The following is a 20,976-nucleotide window of genomic DNA, read 5'->3' as shown; positions in this document are numbered from 1 at the left end:
AAGATATATATATATTTTACTCGTGTTTAAAGACATTTGCTCTTTAGGGCAAGTCAAGTTCCAGTCTTGTTGCAAAATGAAATGCCTTTGCAATATTGCAGCCCTGCCATCCAATTATTCTGGGCGATGGTTTTAAAAAAAGAGAACATGTTGTGGTGATATATTGGAAGCATAATTTTGGATTGAGAAGGCCACAATTAGAAGCAGATCCAAGGCCACATTGAGAATTAACCAGTGAACCACAGAAACAAAATTGCCATGATCCTTGGAGATCAAAAAAATGAAGAGAATGAACCAAACTGGAGTCTGTATGATTATGTGTTACATGTAACCTGGTTAAGGCACTAAATTTAAGCGCTCGTTGTGGTAGTGTGCCTTGAAATGCTGTTAGTTTCAAGGATGTAAACTGGATCGAGATCTTCTTGCTGTTATTATGTCTCAATCTTTGCTTGATTATATCATTTCCAGTAAAAGGAGATTCTGGAGAATTATTTATGCATAATTTATAAATATGAAGATCTGCATATTTTCTAAAGATGTGAACTAAAACTTTTCTGATGAGAAGATAACTTTAAAAATTTTCCCATTTTGTATTTGGTACTCAATTCCTCAAGTCTGCCATTACTGGGGAAGGCAAATTTTGAGAAGCCATTTGTAAGAACATTTATAAACAGCAGTGCTGAAAGGTGGATGTTGTGACAGGAGCTCTTCTACTATGTACAAAAATACTGAATACATAAAATAAAAAAAGTTTAGGAGGAAACAGTTGAGTTTCGGTGGTACCCCATAGAGTCATCAAAATAAAACATCAAAGTCTCACAAGATGGCCATAACTTATTGTTTTCTGGAATTCTCCTTAAAATCTCAAAAGATTTTTGCCATTCTTGCTGGCAATCTTATGTAAATTAAGGTGAGAAAACCAAATCAAATCAAAATCAAATCAAAACCCAAATTAACATACCTTAACTTTAATGTTGATGTCCTGCAATGGCCATCTGCATTTGTGGCTTATAGAGTGAGCTAGGAAATTCTAGTTATGCTGAAGGCCATAAAAAAAAATGTTGGGAACAGCTGCTCTAGATTGATGACCCTGGAATTCCTACTGGTATTATCAGAAATTGCTGGGTAGAATGCAAAGAATGCCTCGTTTCTCTATAGCAAAAGCCTCAGTAAGGGGGTATGACTATAAGGCATGGGATTAGATGTCCATTTTGCCAGTGTGACCTTCCTGATTATCCACAGACACGTTACAAAAAGTTTGGTATTGTTCAGGGTATGCAATATCCATTTTTTGTTGCTTTTTTTTTGCAACAGGACTGGTAAAGGTCAAACCATTTCTTTCTCACAAACCTTCAATGCAAGGATGTGATTAGAACGCAGAGCTGCAAGTGTGGTGCTTAGGTATTCCTAGGGGGACAGTGGAAACACACAATGGGGTCAATTCAGTTCACCGTATCATCAAAATCATAAAACCAATGTGGTAGTTCAAACCTCAGTTTGGTTTGAAAACTCAACCCAGATGTTGTGCTTGTATCTGTTGTGGGTTTCTTTTTTACCTGTTTTGGTCACCTCATCTGTTTTCTAGGCTGGTATTGTGTAACAGCAGAGGTCTCCAAACTTGGCAACTTTAAGACTTGTGGACTTCAACTCCCAAAATTCTATGCTGGCTGGAGAATTCTGGGAGTTGAAGTCCACAAGTCTTAAAGTAGCCAAGGTTGGGGACCCTAACACATGCATAATCTCCTAGTGTGCTAATTTCCTCCACTGAAACAACAGTATCAATGGATACTACATTACAGCGGAATTACATTTTCAGTTCTTACTTCACTAACAGTAAAAAGAGGAAAAGTAATCCAATAACATCCATCTATATATCATTAAAAGTTGACACTAATACTGCAGTCAGACCTTGGTCAACTATTACTCAAACTATATAAGAAAAAAAAGTGGAATATTCCTTTATTATTATTCCTTTCTCTCTTTTAAAAGCATATATAAAATATTTGCTGGCAGCAGATGCAAGAAATCTATTTGCTATTAAATCCATATCATGCAGATATGCAGGGTTTTTTGACTAATATTGATTACTGACTAAGAAATCAGTTGCGAGATTGGCAATTGTGCCCTTCTAATTGTGTTTAACTTCCATAATTTCTATCCATTGTAGCTTACATATTATGGAAATTAAAGTTTATCATATTTAGAGGGCACCAGATGGGGGGAAATGCTTCATCTAAAAAAAAAAGTTTGCAACACAGGCTGAAATTTTAAATAACATGATTTTTTGGGGTGGGGTGGGGAATATTACCTGAAAATGAAATGAAATGAAAAACTTTTCTATGATTTAAAATTTTGGGGAGGGAGGCATTTAAGAATATCTTTGGCAATATTTTGAAATGTAGCAGAATTAAATTAAAAACAACAACAATACATCCTTCGTCCAAATTAGCTTTTTTAGTTAAATTCCGAAATTATGCTGGGTGCAGTTCCTATCTTTTAGGATTTCAGCTCCAAAGGAGAAAGCAAAATATGAACAGCTGAAGGCATAGCCGCCCCCCTTTGCAAAGTTTTGTTGACTTTTCTCAGCCTTGTTCTTTGTTCTTTGATCTCTTACCACTGAGCTCATAATGGGATGGAGAGAGATTTCTTAAATGATAATTCTAATAACCAACAGCATCCTAAGCGGAGATGGCCAGATTCTTTTCTCTTTGTAGCCCTATATTTTTTACTTCTTTTATTTTATCATCATGCTCGGGTCTCTTCATTTTGATCAGTGTATGGTGAACTTACATCTGAACTCAGAAATTGTTCAGACACCAGCCAATGCTTAATACTCTACTGCCATTGCTTTATTAAGTAAATACACTTGGCCAGAACATCAAGTTAATCAGCCAGCTTTCGGTTCCTACCCCTTTCTGTTTCAGATGCCTCTGAAAGGTTTATTATCTGCATACGGTTGTCATCCAGAATTCTTCACCAGCTGCAGCTCCAAATTTCTCTTGGAGGAAGTCCAGATCTCAAGTCTGTTTTCCAAAGGGATTTTCAAATCCCGAACAGAAAGTATTTAAGCTTCTGCCTCTATTATCATTTCACTCTCTATGTTTGATGTCTTTCCAATGTATTCCATAAAGCAATAGACATTGTTTGTGATGGATTAGATCTATTTGAACCTCATGATACATGCCTTCCACTTTGACTTTGGAAGCAGAGGACTCCAGATAAAGAAATCAACTGGGCAGCTTTCTTAGCTATCTGGAATTTTGTGAATATGTGAAGAATATTAGGATATTCTTCCCAGCCAGCCTTTGTAACTTTTTTTGGCTCCTAGGTCAGGGTTATGAATCTCATTCATGACTATGGATGCCAGCTAAGAAGTATATATATATATACACATACATACATATAGATATAGATATAGATATATAGATATATAGATATAGATATAGATATAGATATAGATATAGATATAGATATAGATATAGATATACATACATACATACATACATACATACATACATACATACATATATTTACATATATATATATACACATATATATACATATATATATTTACATATGTATGGTATTCAGCTTTGTTCGGGTATTTTCCCACATCATTATAGTTGTGCTTTTAAAGTTGTAGCAACGTTTCGGCAGAATCTCATCTGCCATCATCAGGCTTCTGTATTGTGTTCGTCTGTATTCTTCACTAATGTACTAACAGCCAATGGATTCCAAAGAAAGAAGATTACCCACCTAATCCAAAAAGAAACACCGACCAAAATCCAAGACAGAGAACAAGAGAACGGCAAAGCCCTCCTCCCATATATAAAAGGCACTACAGACAAAATCAGCAAGATCCTTCAAAAACACAACATTAAAACAGCATTCTGCACAAACAGAAAAATATCCACCATCCTAAGAAACCTTAAAGACAAAATCGAGTTAGAAAACCATGGAGTATACAAAATCCCTTGCACCGCCTTCCCCACCACATACATCGGACAAACTAACAGAAGAATAAGTGCACGTATTGAAGAACACAAGAACTCAATCAAAAAAGAACAACCGACTTCTTCCCTAGTCCAACACCTCAAAGCCACAGGACATGAGATTGACTTTAAAAATACCGGAACTATCGCCAAAACCGAACACCTCAACAACAGAATAATCAGAGAAGCCATAGAGATAGAAAAACGCCCACACAGCATGAATAAATGAGATGATACCTCCCGCCTACCAGCCATTTGGAAACCCGCCCTCATGAACAAACGAGTACCTAACATGAAGAATGACACCAGACCCACACCCACGAGGGCCACACAAGATGCTACCACCACACTTCCATGTAGAAAGCAGACTCACACCCACACAGAAGATGAGACACGACCACGGACCAGAAGCCGTATCGCAGCTGCATCACTATGCGCTTCAAACCCCTCCGACCCATACATGAAGCGAACTGACGCCCACCATGAAGATGTGGCACGACCATGAATGCGAAGCCAAACAGCAGGATCACAGCTCACCAGCTCAAATCCCCCAGCAACTAAGACTAACCTGAGCACAACCAAGCCCCCACCTGAACAGAACACACCCCCAGCCAATCAGAACACAGCCAACCCCCAACCAATCAGAACACAGCCAAACCCCAACCAGTGAGAACACCCCCACCCAATCAGAACACAGCCAAGCCCCCACCCAATCAAGTCACACCCCCACTAGCAGTTAAAAGGAAGAAGCAGCTGCAAGCTCACATTACTCCGAGAAGCACAAAGCCAAAGACACAAGCCTGAAGATGATGAATGAGACTTCATCGAAACGTCGCCTAGATACTTCCAATTTTACGTGGGAGAAAACCCGAATAACCAAAGATCCATATATATATACATATACATATACATACATATACATATACATATACATATACATATACATACACACACACACACACACACACACACACACACACACACACACACATATATATATATATATATATATATATATATATATATATATATATATATATATATATATATATATATATGGTATTCAGCTTTGTTCGGGTATTTTCCCACATCTTTATAGTTGTGCTTTTAAAGTTGTAGCAACGTTTCAGCAGAATCTCATCTGCCATAATCAGGCTTCTGTATTGTGTCCGTCTGTGAGTCAGACTTTCACAGACGTTTCAGTTTTAAATTTGGGGCTAGCTTACTGCTGTGCCAGAATGTTTTTTTCTTCATGAGGTCATTCATCATTTATTAGGATGCAGTAAAAAAGCTGGAACACACTTCCTCACTAGTCCAACACATGAAAGCAACAAGTCATAGCATCGACTTCAATGGCACCAAAACCCTAGCCACTATAGAAAACCTCAGCCACAGAATTATCAGAGAAGCCATAGAGATTGAAAAAAGACCTGAAAGCATGAATAGAAGAGATGATTCCACCAGACTGTCAATTATTTGGAAGCCTGCACTCATAAACAAAAAAATCTCCACACCACAAGCCAGGCAAACATCTGGGCACAAACAGATCCCCCCGATACCTCCAGCTCAAACACACCCCAACCAGGCACCCAGATGAAACCTAGTTTCCTAATAAATGATAGCCATCCATTTACTCGGAGCCAAGCTGCACTAAAAGCCTCCAATACAGGAACACAATGTTGCCAGCCAATCAAGACAAAAAAAGCCACAAAACAGACAGAAGATATTAGAAACACCAATCAAGCAGAACACAGCAAATTCCAAGACCAATAAACACAGACCAAGACTTCCAACCAATCAGGATGAACAAAAAACCATTCTGGCACAGCAGTTGGCTAGCCCCAAATTTAAAACTGAAACGGCTGTGAAAGTCTGACTCACAGACGAACACAATACAGAAGCCTGATGATGGCAAATGAGATTCTGCCGAAACGTTGCTGCAACTTTAAAAGCACAACTATAATGACTATAATCTCCCTCCCTCCCTCCCTCCCTCCCTCCCTCCCCCTCTCCCCCCCTCTCTCTCTCTCTCTCTCTCTCTCTCTCTCTATATATATATATATATATATATATATATATATATATATATATATATATATATATATATATATATATATATATTCTTAAGTTTTCGTGGGTACTTACATGTATGGCATTCAGCTTTGTTCGGTATTTTCCCACGTCATTGTAGTTGTGCTTTTAAAGTTGTAGCAACGTTTCGGCAGAATCTCATCTGCCATCATCAGGCTTCTGAAAATACCCGAACAAAGCTGAATGCCATATATATATATATATATTTGTAGATTTTCACGGGTACAGGTATGTAGGTCTAGGTGTGTTCGGGTCTTTTCCCGTGTAAGATTAAGAGTATCTTGGCAACGTTTCGACGAGGTCCCACTCGCCATTTTCAGGCTGGTGCTTTTGGCTTCATGCTTGTGTGAGCAAAGTGCGATTGGAGCTGCCGTCTCCCTATATATACTGGTGGGGAGGTTGGCTGTGTTGTTATTTCTTGATTGGTTGATTGAGTTGATGTTTGCAGATTGGCTGGCTTTTTCATAAGAACATGTGTGGCTGAGGTATTGGCTGTGTGTCTATCAGCCTCCTGTGTTGTAACGACCTGGGTAATGGGCTGTGTGATGACCTTCTGAGTTCTATTGTTGTGGCATCCTGGGTCTTGTGCTGTAATCTGGTCTCCTGGGTCGTAATGACCTGGGTCATGGGCTGTGTGATGACCTTCTGAGTTCTATTGTTGTGGCATCCTGGGTCTTGTGCTGTAATCTCCTGGGTCGCTGGCTGTGTTGCAACATCCATCTTACATGGCTGGCTGAGGAATTCTGGGAGTTGAAGTTCACAAGTCTTCAAGTTGCCAAGTTTGGAGAACTCTGCCTTAGATTGACTCCTCAATTCTTGCATCCCTACCCTCCCGTGTCAACCATGAGGTCATAACGAATAACAAAATAAAAGGCAATTGGCTAAGTAACAAATGTGGGAAGACTATTGATAGGGAACTAACCTATTTGCAAGTGAAAGACCACATATTAGGAGTTGCTGCAGAGCACTCAATGGATAGGACTAGTGGTTTCCCAACTTACTTAGAGGCTGCTTGAGTGATCATGATGGAATTCTGGAAAGGATGGACTTTATCCAGCAAAGACTCTTGATTTCTAGCTAACCATTTGTACCAAGATCTTGTTCTGGCTTTTTACAACTTGTAACTTAGATTGAGATTTAGACTTTACAATCACTCCTTGTGGCCCTAACCCTCCTAGAAATTCTGGAGCCCTCGTGGTACAGCATTACAGTACTCAGAGACTGACCCATTTCTGAACGCTCACATGGGATAATGCTTTCTCCTAGCAGTATAGCTCATCAATCAATGTGTCATAGACCATATTTTCTAAGAAAACAAATTTATCTGGATGTACATTAGGATTTCATGACTAATTCTCCATGTTTTAAAGAGCAATCTATTAAGTAGATAAACGTAAACTTTGGCTGAAATTTGATGGATTTAAGAAATCTTCCAAGTTGAGATTTGGAACATGAAGTTCTCTTGAGCATTATTGTTTATTGTCCAGATAATCTACAGGAATAACTTTTCTTTTCAACTCCAATCAGCTTCACATAAACAATTGCTGAGTGGAGATTTTGGCACTAAAATATTGTTTTGATGCCTTTCAAGAAACACAATTAAATCTCATCACATGCAATGCTGGCTTTGTTAAATATTTGATTTATTTTTTTCGGTTTAATGATAATTGTATGCTGTTTTATTTTGATTTTAGGGATGTAATCTGGCAAGAGTCATTTTTAAAATTGGCAGGGTACAAATCATACACATATCGTATGGTTAAGAATTCAAATAAGATTCTGTGGTAATGATTAAGTTTGCATTGCATTCTCAGTGAATTAGCATTGATTAGGGCTATACCATTGGCCCCAGAGATTTTTTAAAAAAAGCCATCAATGTCATCAAATTCATATTCAAAAGTTTCTTAAGACATTTGGAGAAGACAAAGACAATACTTGTCTCCTGAAGTTTCTTTTCTTCTCCTATTCCTTGGTCATCCACTTTTTATTGTAAGGATAAATTTTATGCAACAAATGGAAATGTAGTTTTTTTAATTGCCTTTAGAGCAGGGGTCCCCAACCGCCGGTCCGCGGACCCGATACCGGGCCGCGGAACAAGCCTTACCGGGCCGCTGGTTGCTGGGCGCCGCCATCTTTTTGGTAAAAAAGCAATTTTTAAATCAAAAGATGGCGGCGCCAGCGCTCGGTGAGCTTTTCGGGTAGAAAGCCATTTCTACCCGAAAAAGCTCACCAGAAGCGCTAGCGCCGCATTTTTGCGAAAAATCACTCGATGACGTCACCGGAAGTGATTTTTCGTCAAAAAGATGGCGGCGCCCAGCTGACGCCGGAACCGGGCGCGGCGCCCAGCTGACGCGGAACCGGGCCGGCGTCGAAAAGGTTGGGGATCCCTGCTTTAGAGGGTTTTCGAGATCTGGCTGTTGATGGGAACCTTGTTATGCTGAGTACAGTTTGCAAACCAGTTGGTCGCTCATTTTAACTCGGTTTTAAATGAGTCAAATTTGATGATTCTTTTAGATTCTAACTTGTTGTCTAAACTGTAACTCGTTCCCATTGTTTAGATTAAATTAAAATGTTAAATCCTGAAAGACTTTTCTGGATTGTCCACAGATTATTGCTATATAAGATCAGACATGTAACTTGCATGTGTGGTTGTAAGTTCCCAACTATGTAAATACCCCTTGGCTATGTTAACTCTAAGTACATTAGTATTTGTCATGTTGTTTTGTTGTGCTCAGTCGTTCTCTTCCTCTTGTTAGTTACAGTTATAGTTTATCCAAGCATCCTAGAAGAAGGCAAAACAACGCAACATCTGTCCTCTGGAGCATCATTTCCCGCCCGCCCCCAAGGAGGTCTGTCTAGTTCTCACCATGTTGATGTTCCAAAAGGCATTGAAAACATGGCTGTTCTCCCAGACTCTGGGGCAGCCTGGAAGACTTTGTGCTGTTTCCTTTGTTTTTTCTGTTTGTGGAATCATATTCTTTGTTTTTTTTATCTTATTGTTCTGGCTTTTTATACTGTAAAGTACCCAGAGTTGTTGGAGGGGGCAGATATTCTTTAAATCTAAGCTAATAAATAAATAAACAAAAAATGCTGGACAATGTGTGAACTTTTGCTTCGCTTCAGAAGACCTGCTGTGCTAAATGACCATGTTCCATTGTGACCATGTTCATTTAAACTTACAAAGCTTTGGTAGGGTCCACTGCCATTTTAATATGATTTGAATAAAAGGAACCATAGGTGAGGAGATGAAGCATTCCTCCATGACTGTTCTCCACCCCTTTCTCATAACAGAGTTTGTGTGACTAGAATATGGAAAGATATTGATAAGTGCCTTTAAAAAAAGACTCTTCTTTCTTTGGTCAAGAAAGGATCCAAGCCACAGAATATCTATGGTGGGTGAGAGAAACATAGGATCAAAGGGGGGAATCTTCCTAGTTGATCTGTTTGAAGTTCCATGGAAGCTATTCAGGCCAAGAAGGGATAAGATACAGAGTTCAGGTCAAAAACCCAGAAGAATTTGCTTACCCTGTGTGGATATTCTCCGCACTGACCCTGCAAAAACAGAAGGATTAAAAAAGAAAATATTTTAAATCATGTAACCCAAAAATAGAGTCAAAGAGACAGGACCACAGCAGGTGCATCATTGTGAAGAGTTCTTTCATCTTGGTGGGGATAATGGTCACTGGTCTCGTGTCAGAGAGGACTTCTTGTTCTTGGTACCTTTCATGGTTCAAAACTATTGGCCAATTTTGTTTACTACCATTGATTCAGGATCAAATATGCCCACGGTTCTGGGACTGCCTATTTAATATGTTCCTTTTCCTGCAATTATAATATTATCTGACTTGGAGCAAGGAAATCTTCAGAGTTACAAAATTCATCAACAAAAGTACCTGCCAATTCATTGGAAGCCATTCACTCCACTGAAAATGTACAATTTTCATGTGTTGTCTCCTGCAGATGCCTGCTTTAACTATACACTTTTTAGTTTTTTTTGTAATAATTGTTCTTACCAATGCATACGGATTAAAAGGGCAGGTTAAGGTATATTCTTTTTAAGCAATAACCAGGGATAGTGAAACTATTGATTCAGACATACAGGAAGCACCAGATTTCAGGTTTCAATTTTGAAAATACCTGTATTCAAATATGATTTGAACTGTTACACCCTATATTAATTTTACCTTTTCTCCTTTTTGTCCTGGGATCCCCTATTAGAGAGAGGGGGAGAGGGAGAAAGAGAGGGAGGGAAAAAAAGAGAGATAATGTTTAATATTTTTTAGCGATAGCCAATAATCAAAACTGATGTGATTAGAAATCTTAATATCAGTAGAAATACTTACTAGTTGAACTTTGACCTTGAAAAACCCAAAGTCACACTGAGCGAGAGTGGAAGTGAGATTTATTACAAAAATTGTAGCACAAGTTATACAAAGTACTGGCATTACAGAAAGGATGGATGAATTGCATCCTCTTTTGAGATTATTAATACTTCCACATTTTAAAATACAAGCGTACCTAGAATCTTTCAGATAACATAGATTAAATGGGATTTCACAAAGGGTTTGCAAAGTGGGCACATTTGGAATTTTGAACTAGCAAAAAATTGTAGGTTCACAATAGAGCTGCTAAGGTAGATTTGACTACGCTTAAAACCTTGTTTATCCAAGGACTAACCAGATAATTTTACCCATTTTTCTGAGTAGATGACCTAAAGGTAAAGTTAAAGGTTCTCCTCGCGCATACGTGCTAGTTGTTTCCGGCTCTAGGGGGCAGTGCTCATCTCCGTTTCAAAGCTGAAGAGCCAGCGCTGTCTGAAGACGTTTCTGTGGTCATGTGGCCGGCATGACTAAATGCTGAAGTTGCATGGAATGCTGTTCCCTTCCCACTAAAGTGTCCCTATTTTTCTACTTGCATTTTTACATGGCAGAAGCTGGGACAAGTAACGGGAGCTCACTCCGTGACGTGGTGCTAGGGATTTGAACTGCCGAGCTCCCAACCTTTCTGATCAACAAGCTCCGTGTCTTAGCCACTGAGCCACCGTGTCCTTTATTATTAGATTATTAGATGAGCCTACTTCTGCATAAAACTTTGGGCTAAAGTCATCCATTATTTTTATTTTGTGAAAATGTCTATAGGGTCTTTATGGGCTAAGATTCATGGTTAAAGACAACCTGCCATTAACTTCTGCCTAGAGCTGCAAAATCATTTGTAAGGGTTACCATACACGTTCATTATGAAGATCCATCCCTATGTTTGGATTAAAAGAAAAGCACACTATTGGTTCTCCAGATACTATAGAAAACTGGCATCTGTCCAGAACAAAAATAAAGAACCATAATTGCAAAATAGAGGAAGCAAAGTGACAATTATTTTGAGCTGCAGAGGAGATCAATTAGAAGCCTATCTACTTTGGGTTAAGTCAAGGAGAACCTGGCTGTACTACAAGCTTGCAACATTTAATAGTTTGCACAGTGGGATTATTTCATTAATTTGGATAAGAAGAGAAAACAATCCTGTGGTTCACTGTGGTTTTGATGCTGGATAAAATCTGGTTACATTGAAAAATGTATGATTCTAGCAAAACCAGAAATTCACCCACACTGAAATGAGACATGGGTCTAGAGTAGGCCAAGATACACATCGGTAGCAACAGAATTAGCAAGATAGAGAGAATATTTGGATCAGGGACCCTTTGTGCACAAAGCATGTTTACTTGCAAACAAGAAGTAATATTCATAGGGAGGTTAAAAAACTCAAAATGGCAGGCGGGTAAGAAACAGGGTAGGGCTTCAATCACATAGACCCCATCTTGATTATTTTACAACCATTTGCCCACTGACTCCGTAAGCAAGATAGGTATATTCTGGACTATTATTATTTGACTGACATAAATAATTTTGCAGGCAGTTTATTTTCAAAATCCATTGGGAACTCTTATACATTTCTAATTTTTTAAAAATTGGACCAAGAAAGTGGAATATCTGAAAACAATTTCTTAGTTCTCCATCCTGTTTATTTCCCAGCTTTTCTCTCACCTCTCTCCCATACATGCATACACGGTACTATTCTTGAGATATATGTGAAAAACACACTTTTATAGTTATCTATATTTATAGTTATCTGTAAAGCACATGGTAATTCAATAAGGCCATTTTCACATAATTCCCACAGTGGAAAAAAATGACCAGTTAACAGCATTCATGCTATTGTATATATATTTTTAGACTCCGGTGATTTAAAAATCCATTTGAATAACTGTTATGATTTCCCATATTAACATCTGTTCCTAAGCCCAGACATAAAATTAACCATCTGGGAAGTTCGGACAGAATTCACACTACACTACTCTTATAATACAGTGCTTGAGATGTTGTTTACAGTACATCTATTAAACGCTGAGTCCAAGGCTAAAATATGTCATGTTATTATTTCATATGATACCTTGATTACAGTTCCTTATGGTCGCATAGCACCTTCTAGCTTTTCTTAGCCATCATGGAGGGGAGAGTAAGATCTACCTTCATTGTGGTCATTTCAGCCCAATAATGACCAGAGATTGCTTGAAAATGCCTTCATTCAAAATTGGGTATACTACCTATACCACAACAAAATTTTCAAAATGGTTTGAAGAGAGGAGACTACTGAATTACATATCACAGTGTTGGAAGAAATAGCCTTCTGGGTTTAGTTCCAAGTGGGGAAGAAAGACACTGGAAACATGGTGACTGCTTGGAAAGATGGCTTAATGGTGGGCAGGATCACATGCCTTGGGTGAAGAAAGAAGGGCTGATATGCTGTGAATGCAATTGTTTTATACCCTCTGTTGGGATTTGAATTTGAGCTTGTATTCTGATTGGTTGTCACACTCCCATGGGGCCATGCAGAGGCAACTCTGTAGGTTGTCCTGAGTCCCAGGCTTGGTTGAGCCTTGCTGGATGATGATGTAATGAAAGGGCTTTGGGCAATTCCTATTATAGCTCTACCTGGAGGAGATTTTTGTTATGTAAAATAGACTGGCCTAGGCCAGAGTAATAATAGTCCATTAGCGAAGGTGTAGAGGCTGATTTTCTGCCTCTCTGAGTTTCTACTTTTCTTTTTAGGGGAAATATTCTGCCTTTTTAGTATATCCTAAAATATTTCATTTTCCTAGGAGGGGGGTGGGTTTTAGCTTCCAACAATGGGAAACTCATCAGATTATCACTTCATTCTGGATTTTATAATCACCATTCAAATATCAATCCATGATCCTTATTTATATGTGTAATTCAAGAAATGAATGAAATTCCGGAGGTCTATATTGTACTGCATCGGGGTCATTACCAAACTTAGTTTGTTTCTGATGGATCTTTATGATCTCCATTGAGAAAGTAGCTATAGCAAGAAATGCTGAATGCAAAAAACAGCACAGGTGAAAAGTGTTTGCTAAGCTATGAAACCAATCAATTCATGATTGGGAAAGGAAATCAGGATCGATAAAATAAAGTCAAATAAGAAAACACAAATACTGGACTTCTGGTTTAAGTTCCTTCAGCGATGGACCGAAATCCATGATCATTTGCGGTTTCGATCTGCGCTCACCGCCAAAGTGCCCCGAGCTGGCTGGTTTTGGGGCTAAGCCACCCCGTAGAGATGGTGAAGAGGGGGGAGACTGCCAGCAGGGTTGAGGAGAGCCGCATCTCTCCTCCCCAGCTGGCCATTACTCCCTTTCCCGAAGGCGGTTGCAGCGGTGGTCAGAAATGGCCACCACAAAGAAGAACTCGACCAGAAAAGAATGTGCAGGAGGAAGATAAGAAGAGAAAGTTTTGGTTGACCAGGTCAAACAGCAAAAGCAACAAATAAGGTACCCTGGAATTTAAACTATAAAAAATAACGTTGTTCCCAAAGAAGTTTTTTAAGCAGTGAAGGAGAGAGAGAAGGGAAAGGATTTCATTTTTTCCCCTTCCCTTTCTTATACTGACAGCTAAGAGACTTAAGCAAGAAACTGAAAAAAAATCCACTTTGACATTAATAGGCATTTAAGCTGAAAATAAAATGTCAAAGGGATAATAAAGATTTCTGGATACTTAAAAGCTTTTAAAAACAGGAAAGGAGAGAAAAAGAATAAAAGGGCAGGATCTGGAAAAATGGAGGAGACTGCCTGGAATTAAAAGGAATTTACAGTGAAACCTTATCAAGATTCCTGAAAGATACATTTTAACTGAAACTTGGCAACAAAATAATAGAACCCCAGGAAGAGAAAGTGGAAAAAAGAAGCAAGAAGAAACAGCTTTGGATTATTTGGATTACTTGGTGATTTTTGGATTTTTGGCTATTGCATTTAAATGACTACAATAAATTGGGTGGTTGTTTAAAAGTGTTTAAAATGGCATCACTCTTAGAAGAATTGAAAATGGAACTTAAAAAACGGAAAGAAGATGTGCAAGAAGGGAGAGGTTCTTTTGGCTTCGTATTTCAACTCTTAGAAATTGAGATCTGGAACTATGAGAAACAACAAGAAATGCTTGCAGAACAAGAAGATCGGGACAAAGAAGAAGCCATCTTTAATGATCAAGTAATTTTATGTGGGGGGGGGAGGAAAGGGGGGAAAGAGAGTGAAAAGTTTAAGATTTGAAAAAACAACCCCCCAAAAAGAAGAATAGTTTGAAAAATAAGTATAATATTAGAAAGCAACAGAAGAGGGGATTACAGAAGAGAGAATTAGAAGTAGAGAGACAAAGGGGTAAAAAGGGGAGGGAGAAGAAGAGGGGGAAGAAGGAAAGGAAAAGAAGTTATAAAAGACAGAAACAAGGTATAGAGAAACAGGGAAAAGGTATAAGGATTGAAAGTATAAGCCTGTTTAGAGACAATAGGTGAAAATTTAATTGTAAAAGGGATTCTGCAAAAGTACATAAGATAGTATTGTATATTACAAATAGAAATAATTTTAGAAAATATGACTTAAATGATGGATAAAATATTTATTGTAATGTAGTGGAATGTTTGTTAATAAATAAATGAAATAAAGTGAATGAGAGAATTAAATTAGGAAAGGATGGGAACATTTTAATTATTATTAATGATTTATAGAAATATAAGTGAAGAGAAATATGGAGAAAAAATTAATTATGGAAAGTTTATAAGTGTTCACAGGGAAGTATGATATTTAATTGAAAGGAAATGTTAAAGATGTTAAGATTTTAATGAATATTAATGATAGAATTGAATTGGAATGGAATGAGTGCTTTAGTTACACATATATATAATTTTTTTAAGTATATAGTGTGTATTTTAAGAATGTACCAAGCAGAATTCGATTGGAAGTTATGTATTATATTGAATGTTATAATATTAAAGGTATAAATTGAAGGTTAAATAAGAGTTGAATGGATAAAATTAAAAGATACTGTATAAAGGTGTCATACTCCAATTAGTAACTACAGGGGAAAATTTGTTTAATGAGAAAAGATAATATGAAATTGAAACAAGACAGACAAAAGTACAAATACAATGATTTGAATTGAGATATACCGTATATACTCGAGTATAAGCCGAGTTTTTCAGCCCATTTTTTGTGCTGAAAAAATCCCCCTCAGCTTATACTCGAGTCAGATTCCCTCTGAAAAAAAATGGTGTGGAGTCGCTGCCGCCGGAGTGGCCCCAGTCCCACCGCCCAGTCCCGCCGGTGGCCTTCCAGCCGTGGCCTTTCCCTTCCCGAGGCAACGCGGGACTGGGGCCGCTCCGGCGGCGGCGACTCCCAACAGTCCCAGCCGGGAGGGAAAGGCAGGGGGAAAGGCAGGCGGCGGGGACTCCCAACGGCCCCAGCGGCCAGGAAGGGAAAGGCAGGCGGCGGCGACTCCCAACGGCCCCAGCCGGGAAGGGAAAGGCAGGCGGCGGCGACTCCCAACGGCCCCAGCCGGGAAGGGAAAGGCAGGCGGCGGCGACTCCCAACGGCCCCAGCCGGGAAGGGAAAGGCAGGCGGCGGCGACTCCCAACAGCCCCAGCCGGGAAGGGAAAGGCAGGCAGCAGCGACTCCCAACAGCCCCAGCCGGGAAGGGAAAGGCAAAAGGCGCTTTGCCTTTCCCTTCCCGAGGTGACGTGAGATAGTGAGATCGTTTCCCAAATTAATTATTTTTATTTTGGAAATTTACCAGTAGCTGCTGCATTTCCCACCCTCGGCTTATACTCGAGTCAATAAGTTTTCCCAGGTTTTTTGTGTAAAATTAGGTGCCTCGGCTTATATTCGGGTCGACTTATACTCGAGTATATACGGTAATTAAAAATTAACTTGAGAAAATCAAAGGAGGGGAAAAATTATGTAGAAAATGTAAAACAGTAATAAGATATGGAATAGAACATAAAGATTAGCATGAAATGGAGTTTGTGTCTGTATGAAGAAGTGATAACCTGGGACCATGCTATTTTCAAAAAAAGATGTTTTATTTGTATATGGTTTTTTTTTGTGAAAACCCAAATAAAATTTATAAAAAAAGAAAAGAAAGAAGAAAGAAAGCACAAATACTGCGAGCTGATTTAGATAAGTATTTCTCCTTGTTTCATGGTTGCAACACAAAAATATAATATAAATAAGCCATCCAAAATCACATACAACAAACTTACATTTTGTGCCACTTCACAACCAATACAACACTTTCACATAGATGTCATACACCAGCATTAGATGACAATCAAGTTGCAGAGGGAAGAGGTCATATTGGTATAACTTCAAATTACAGATGTGAGAGTATGCTTTCAAATGTGGTCTTTTGTTAGGCACACCTTGTTTATAATTAATATAATCTATTCTACACCAACACTAGATGGGAGTAGAGAGTTGCTGTTTTGGTGTCTGTGCTGCCCTCTCATGGTCATTTGCAATACTGCAACCACTGTATGGTAATCCATTTATGTTTTAAACATCCTTGGCCAAGAAAAAGCTAGTACAGCAGAGAAGAGTTTGGGAAATCATTTAACATTCCCTAAAATTTTGAAATGAATTTCCAAAATCTGTTGGATTCATTTCCGAAATATAGTTTTCAGTTTTAATTCCACAACAGCAGTTTTGCCCATTCAAAAATATCATACTTTGTTCCATAGGAGCAAACGGCTTTCTGCACATATAGAATTGCTCTTATTAAGTATATGGTTGTTTTAAACAAATCTAAGAATCTAGCATACAGCTGTTTAATAAAGACGAAGATAGGGTTTACAAATTTCTCAGCACAAATCACTATTGCGTCTTTCTCATCTGCCAAAGAAAGAGAAAGCTATTCCTGGGCTAGAAATCTGAATTTCAGCTCTAATCCCAACTAAAGTCAAGAATGCTGGGAAATATATTTTAGTTCCATCTGGAGAGCTTCAAGTTTTCTACCTCTACATTCCCTATAAAGATGGATCCTCAAAAACATCCCTGCCATTTGTTCTTTTCCATGAACTTGAAACTTAATAAGCAGAATGCAGCATGCAAAATTAATTGAGCATCTTATTACCATTTCCCCTTTCTGTCCAGGTTGTCCCTGAAACAAGATAAAAAAAGAAGTGGGTTTCAGTATAAACCTTTTGAACATTACAATCAGAAATTATTTTAGATTTGTCCATTCATCAGCTAGAGAGAGGTGAAGAGGAGAGGAAAGGGAGAGGGAGAGGAAGGGGGAGGGAGGGGAGGAAAGGGGAGGGAAGAGAAGAGAAGATAATTTAAGTATTGCTGCAAAAGGTTACTTTCTAATCTAATTTATGGAAAATTTCACAGTATTTTGCTCACTGTTGCCCCTTTGTCTATTAACCCACCTAAGTTTCTTCTCTGATCATTTTGAAATAAACATTTTAAACAACCTTCTGGACAGAAATGTGAGGGGGAGAATTATTGGAATGGGGGAGAGCGGGGACTCAAAGGCTAAAGGATAAGAATGAGAACAGCAGAAAATGACTTCACTTACTGGTTTGCCATCCAAACCAATTGGACCCTAAAAAGAGAGGGGGAAAGGGGGGGAGGAGGAGGGAGAAGACAGAGAGAGATCAATTGATTTAAATAGCAAGGATTTCTTTTTATAGCATGTTTTTGTCTTGCCAGTACAACCTACCACCTTGATCAGGGGTCTCCAACCTTGGCAACTTTAAGACTTGCAGACTTCAAAGCAAAGCTGTCTGAGGAATTCTGGGAGTTGAAGTCCACAAGTCTTAAAAGTTGCCAAGGTTGGAGACCTCTGGCCTTGATCATGCAATGTTAGGACCAGAGATATAAATACATCAAAAACTGGAAAGAAAAAAAAAGAAAGACAATGTTTAAAATATGCAGGCATGTACTATTCTAACAGTGCAGTTGGTACATATCACGAGGATTGTGGGAAAGGGAACTAGGGAGAAACTGAATCATTACCTCATGGTAGATATGGCATGAAGTACCGGTAGCCCTCAACTCACAAGCACAACTAAGCCCAACATTTCTGTTGCTAAGTCAGACATTTGTTATGAGGGTTTTGCCCCATTTTACAACCTTTCTTGTCACAGTTGTTAAGTGAACCACTGCAGTTGTAATCAAAGTTACAGTGGCCAAGCATCCGAATTTTATTCACACGACCATAGGATGCTGCAACGGTTGTGTGAAAAATGGTCAAAAGTCACATTTTTCAATGCCATTGCAACTTTGAATGGTCGCTAAACAAACTTTTGTACGTCGAGGACTCCCGTATATTATCGTATTACATGTCAGCAAAGAAGTTCATAAAGAAAGGCAGATTATTTTAGGATTGTTATAAATTATGGCCAATTGTCTCCTGTAATGCAGCAAAACCCAATAAGGAGGTTAAAGAAATGGGCCTTATTTATAGTATTCCTATATTTCTTTGCCCAGTTTTGTTTCCCTGCTGCTGTTAATTTACAGCCTGTTCAGTTCCCTGATAAAATGGTGTTGCGTGGTAGGCAGGTACATTCTCAAATATTATTTTTTCCTACTGGAATTTACAGAGTTTTAACTCCAAGATGTCATTCCACTGAACACTTAACCATAACACTGACTGAACTGGAAATTAAGCCAAATGATTTATGCATTTTGCAGCTGGTTTGAGGTTATAGTATTTATTTTATTGAATTATTGTGGAAGGAAATTCCAAGCTAGTTACCTTTACTATAAAAATTGGATAGGGGGATGCAAATCACCGCAAATCTGTTTCAAATATCGGATCTGGTTAAATGAATTGATTTGAACTAAAGCAATCCATAACAAATTCTATTTTATGCATTAAACTGCTATGCTATGGTCATTTGATGTATGGTTTGATTTGAAAACATGATGCAATTTATTGCTTTTGAATCAGTCAGATCTTAGATCAAAACATTGCAGTAAAACAAACAAACAATGTATTTTACATGGTATATTTTCAACTTGACCATTTTCTAAGGATCCTACTTACTGGAAACCCAGGAAAACCTCTTGTTCCAGGCTGTCCCTGAGGAATACAAAACAGAACAAGAAATTTGAAGAAATAAATCAGGCTGCAGCATTTTTCTTGCTATTTCACTTCTATTGAGCTTTAATTTCCTCCGTTCCACCATTAGCCAGATGAAAATGGCTGCACTCATTTTAGATTAACTCCTAAGCATGGAAAATAAATTGCACAAATCAAAATTATTTCAAAGGTGATAGAATTCACAGGAAAATCTTAAACCTTCTTGTCACATCGAGTGCATTTTTTTTTTTTTTACATTTGGTCATGAGCATTAAACAACTTTCTATTTTTTATTGGTGATTACATCTTTTCCTTTGTGTCTTTTTCCAAATTATGGACATACCTATGTATATATAGTGTGCCCGATGTGGCTAATTTCTTTCCCTGAAATTGCTTCCATGACCTTCTGGCAATACGGAAACCCTTCTTTTTTTCCCCCATGTGGTTCAGTTTCAAGCATATTTTCAAGCCACATCAATGATGGGTCTTCAAAAAATTGAGCATAGCATATGTGGTTGTAAACACACCCTGGAGCTAAACTAAGAGGGTAGAAAATGTATTCCCCCAATCAGTATGGAAGTAACTAATTGGAACAAACCAAAACAAGCAGCTATATAGTGGTCTGTCACATTGAATGCCACTTGCCAATTCCATCACATCATTACAAAAATACAGCATCCAGAAATAGGCAACCTAGTGACTTCTAGTTGAGGTTTTGGATTTCAACTGCTTTTTGCCTTAGAAAACATAGCCAATGGTAAGGAATTTGTAGAGGTGTAATCCAAAACACTTGGAAGGCCTAGATTGCCTACCCCGCATGTATGAATGTTGAATGAAACTGATCGGTGCAGATGTTCACCGGCAGCATATCCAAATAGCCTACCCTAGGAAACGGTATCTGTTAAATCCAAAATACAGATGTTTCTGGGCATGACCAACATGACTGGGTATGATGAAAGACCTAGGGAGCAGGCAAAACTTGGCCAAAGCTAATTCAGGCACACAGGAGTACTGGGTGAAGTCAATTGGTGAAGCCACATAAGCCAACAAAGAATTAGGAAACCCTTTTCTAATTAGAGGTATTTTCAGGGCCATCTATTGTGGACTTGAAAAAACACAGTTTTAATAAAACAATCGAACATGTGTAGCCCAGTCCTGTATGAACTGATCATCAGAGAATAGGGATGCTGGGAGCAGGAAGTAGAAGGAACTCATGTTTCAGAGTGCACACCAGTCAATTGGAATGGCAGCATTTGTATCATCATCTCTTTATAATGACCCCATAATCCCTTGTGGGGTGGAGTCTGGGCAACTGAATGGAGCTAAGGGTTGATTGACTGGATGCCCTTCCGGTCGCCAAGGCGGAGTTATATTCAGCAGATATATTCTCATCATGCCCAGAGAGAGAATATATCTGCCTCTACCTAGGATCAAACTCACAGCCCCCTGATTGTGAGGTGAGAGCTCCA

At 38.6% G+C, this 20,976-nt stretch overlaps 1 protein-coding gene across 1 annotated transcript in view; it reads right to left on the bottom strand.

The window, feature by feature from the left end:
- COL13A1 (collagen type XIII alpha 1 chain) overlaps window positions 1-20,976 on the bottom strand; it is a 126,192-nt gene that overhangs the window by 86,318 nt on the left and 18,898 nt on the right. The window contains exons 5-10 of the mRNA XM_087964084.1: window positions 19,472-19,507; window positions 17,999-18,025; window positions 17,552-17,578; window positions 10,268-10,294; window positions 9,609-9,635; window positions 1,351-1,407 (exon numbers count right to left, since the gene is read on the bottom strand). Of these exons, the coding sequence (XP_087820210.1) occupies window positions 1,351-1,407; window positions 9,609-9,635; window positions 10,268-10,294; window positions 17,552-17,578; window positions 17,999-18,025; window positions 19,472-19,507 (201 nt within the window). The remainder of the gene's footprint in view (window positions 1-1,350; window positions 1,408-9,608; window positions 9,636-10,267; window positions 10,295-17,551; window positions 17,579-17,998; window positions 18,026-19,471; window positions 19,508-20,976) is intronic.

The sequence above is a fragment of the Notechis scutatus genome, chromosome 4 (genome assembly GCF_049901735.1).
Source record: "Notechis scutatus isolate UNSWTSFEM ecotype Mainland chromosome 4, rNotScu1.2, whole genome shotgun sequence".
Taxonomy (NCBI): domain Eukaryota; kingdom Metazoa; phylum Chordata; class Lepidosauria; order Squamata; family Elapidae; genus Notechis; species Notechis scutatus.
Note: the sequence above shows the minus strand (reverse complement) of the source record. Positions and strands in the feature narration are given on the sequence as shown.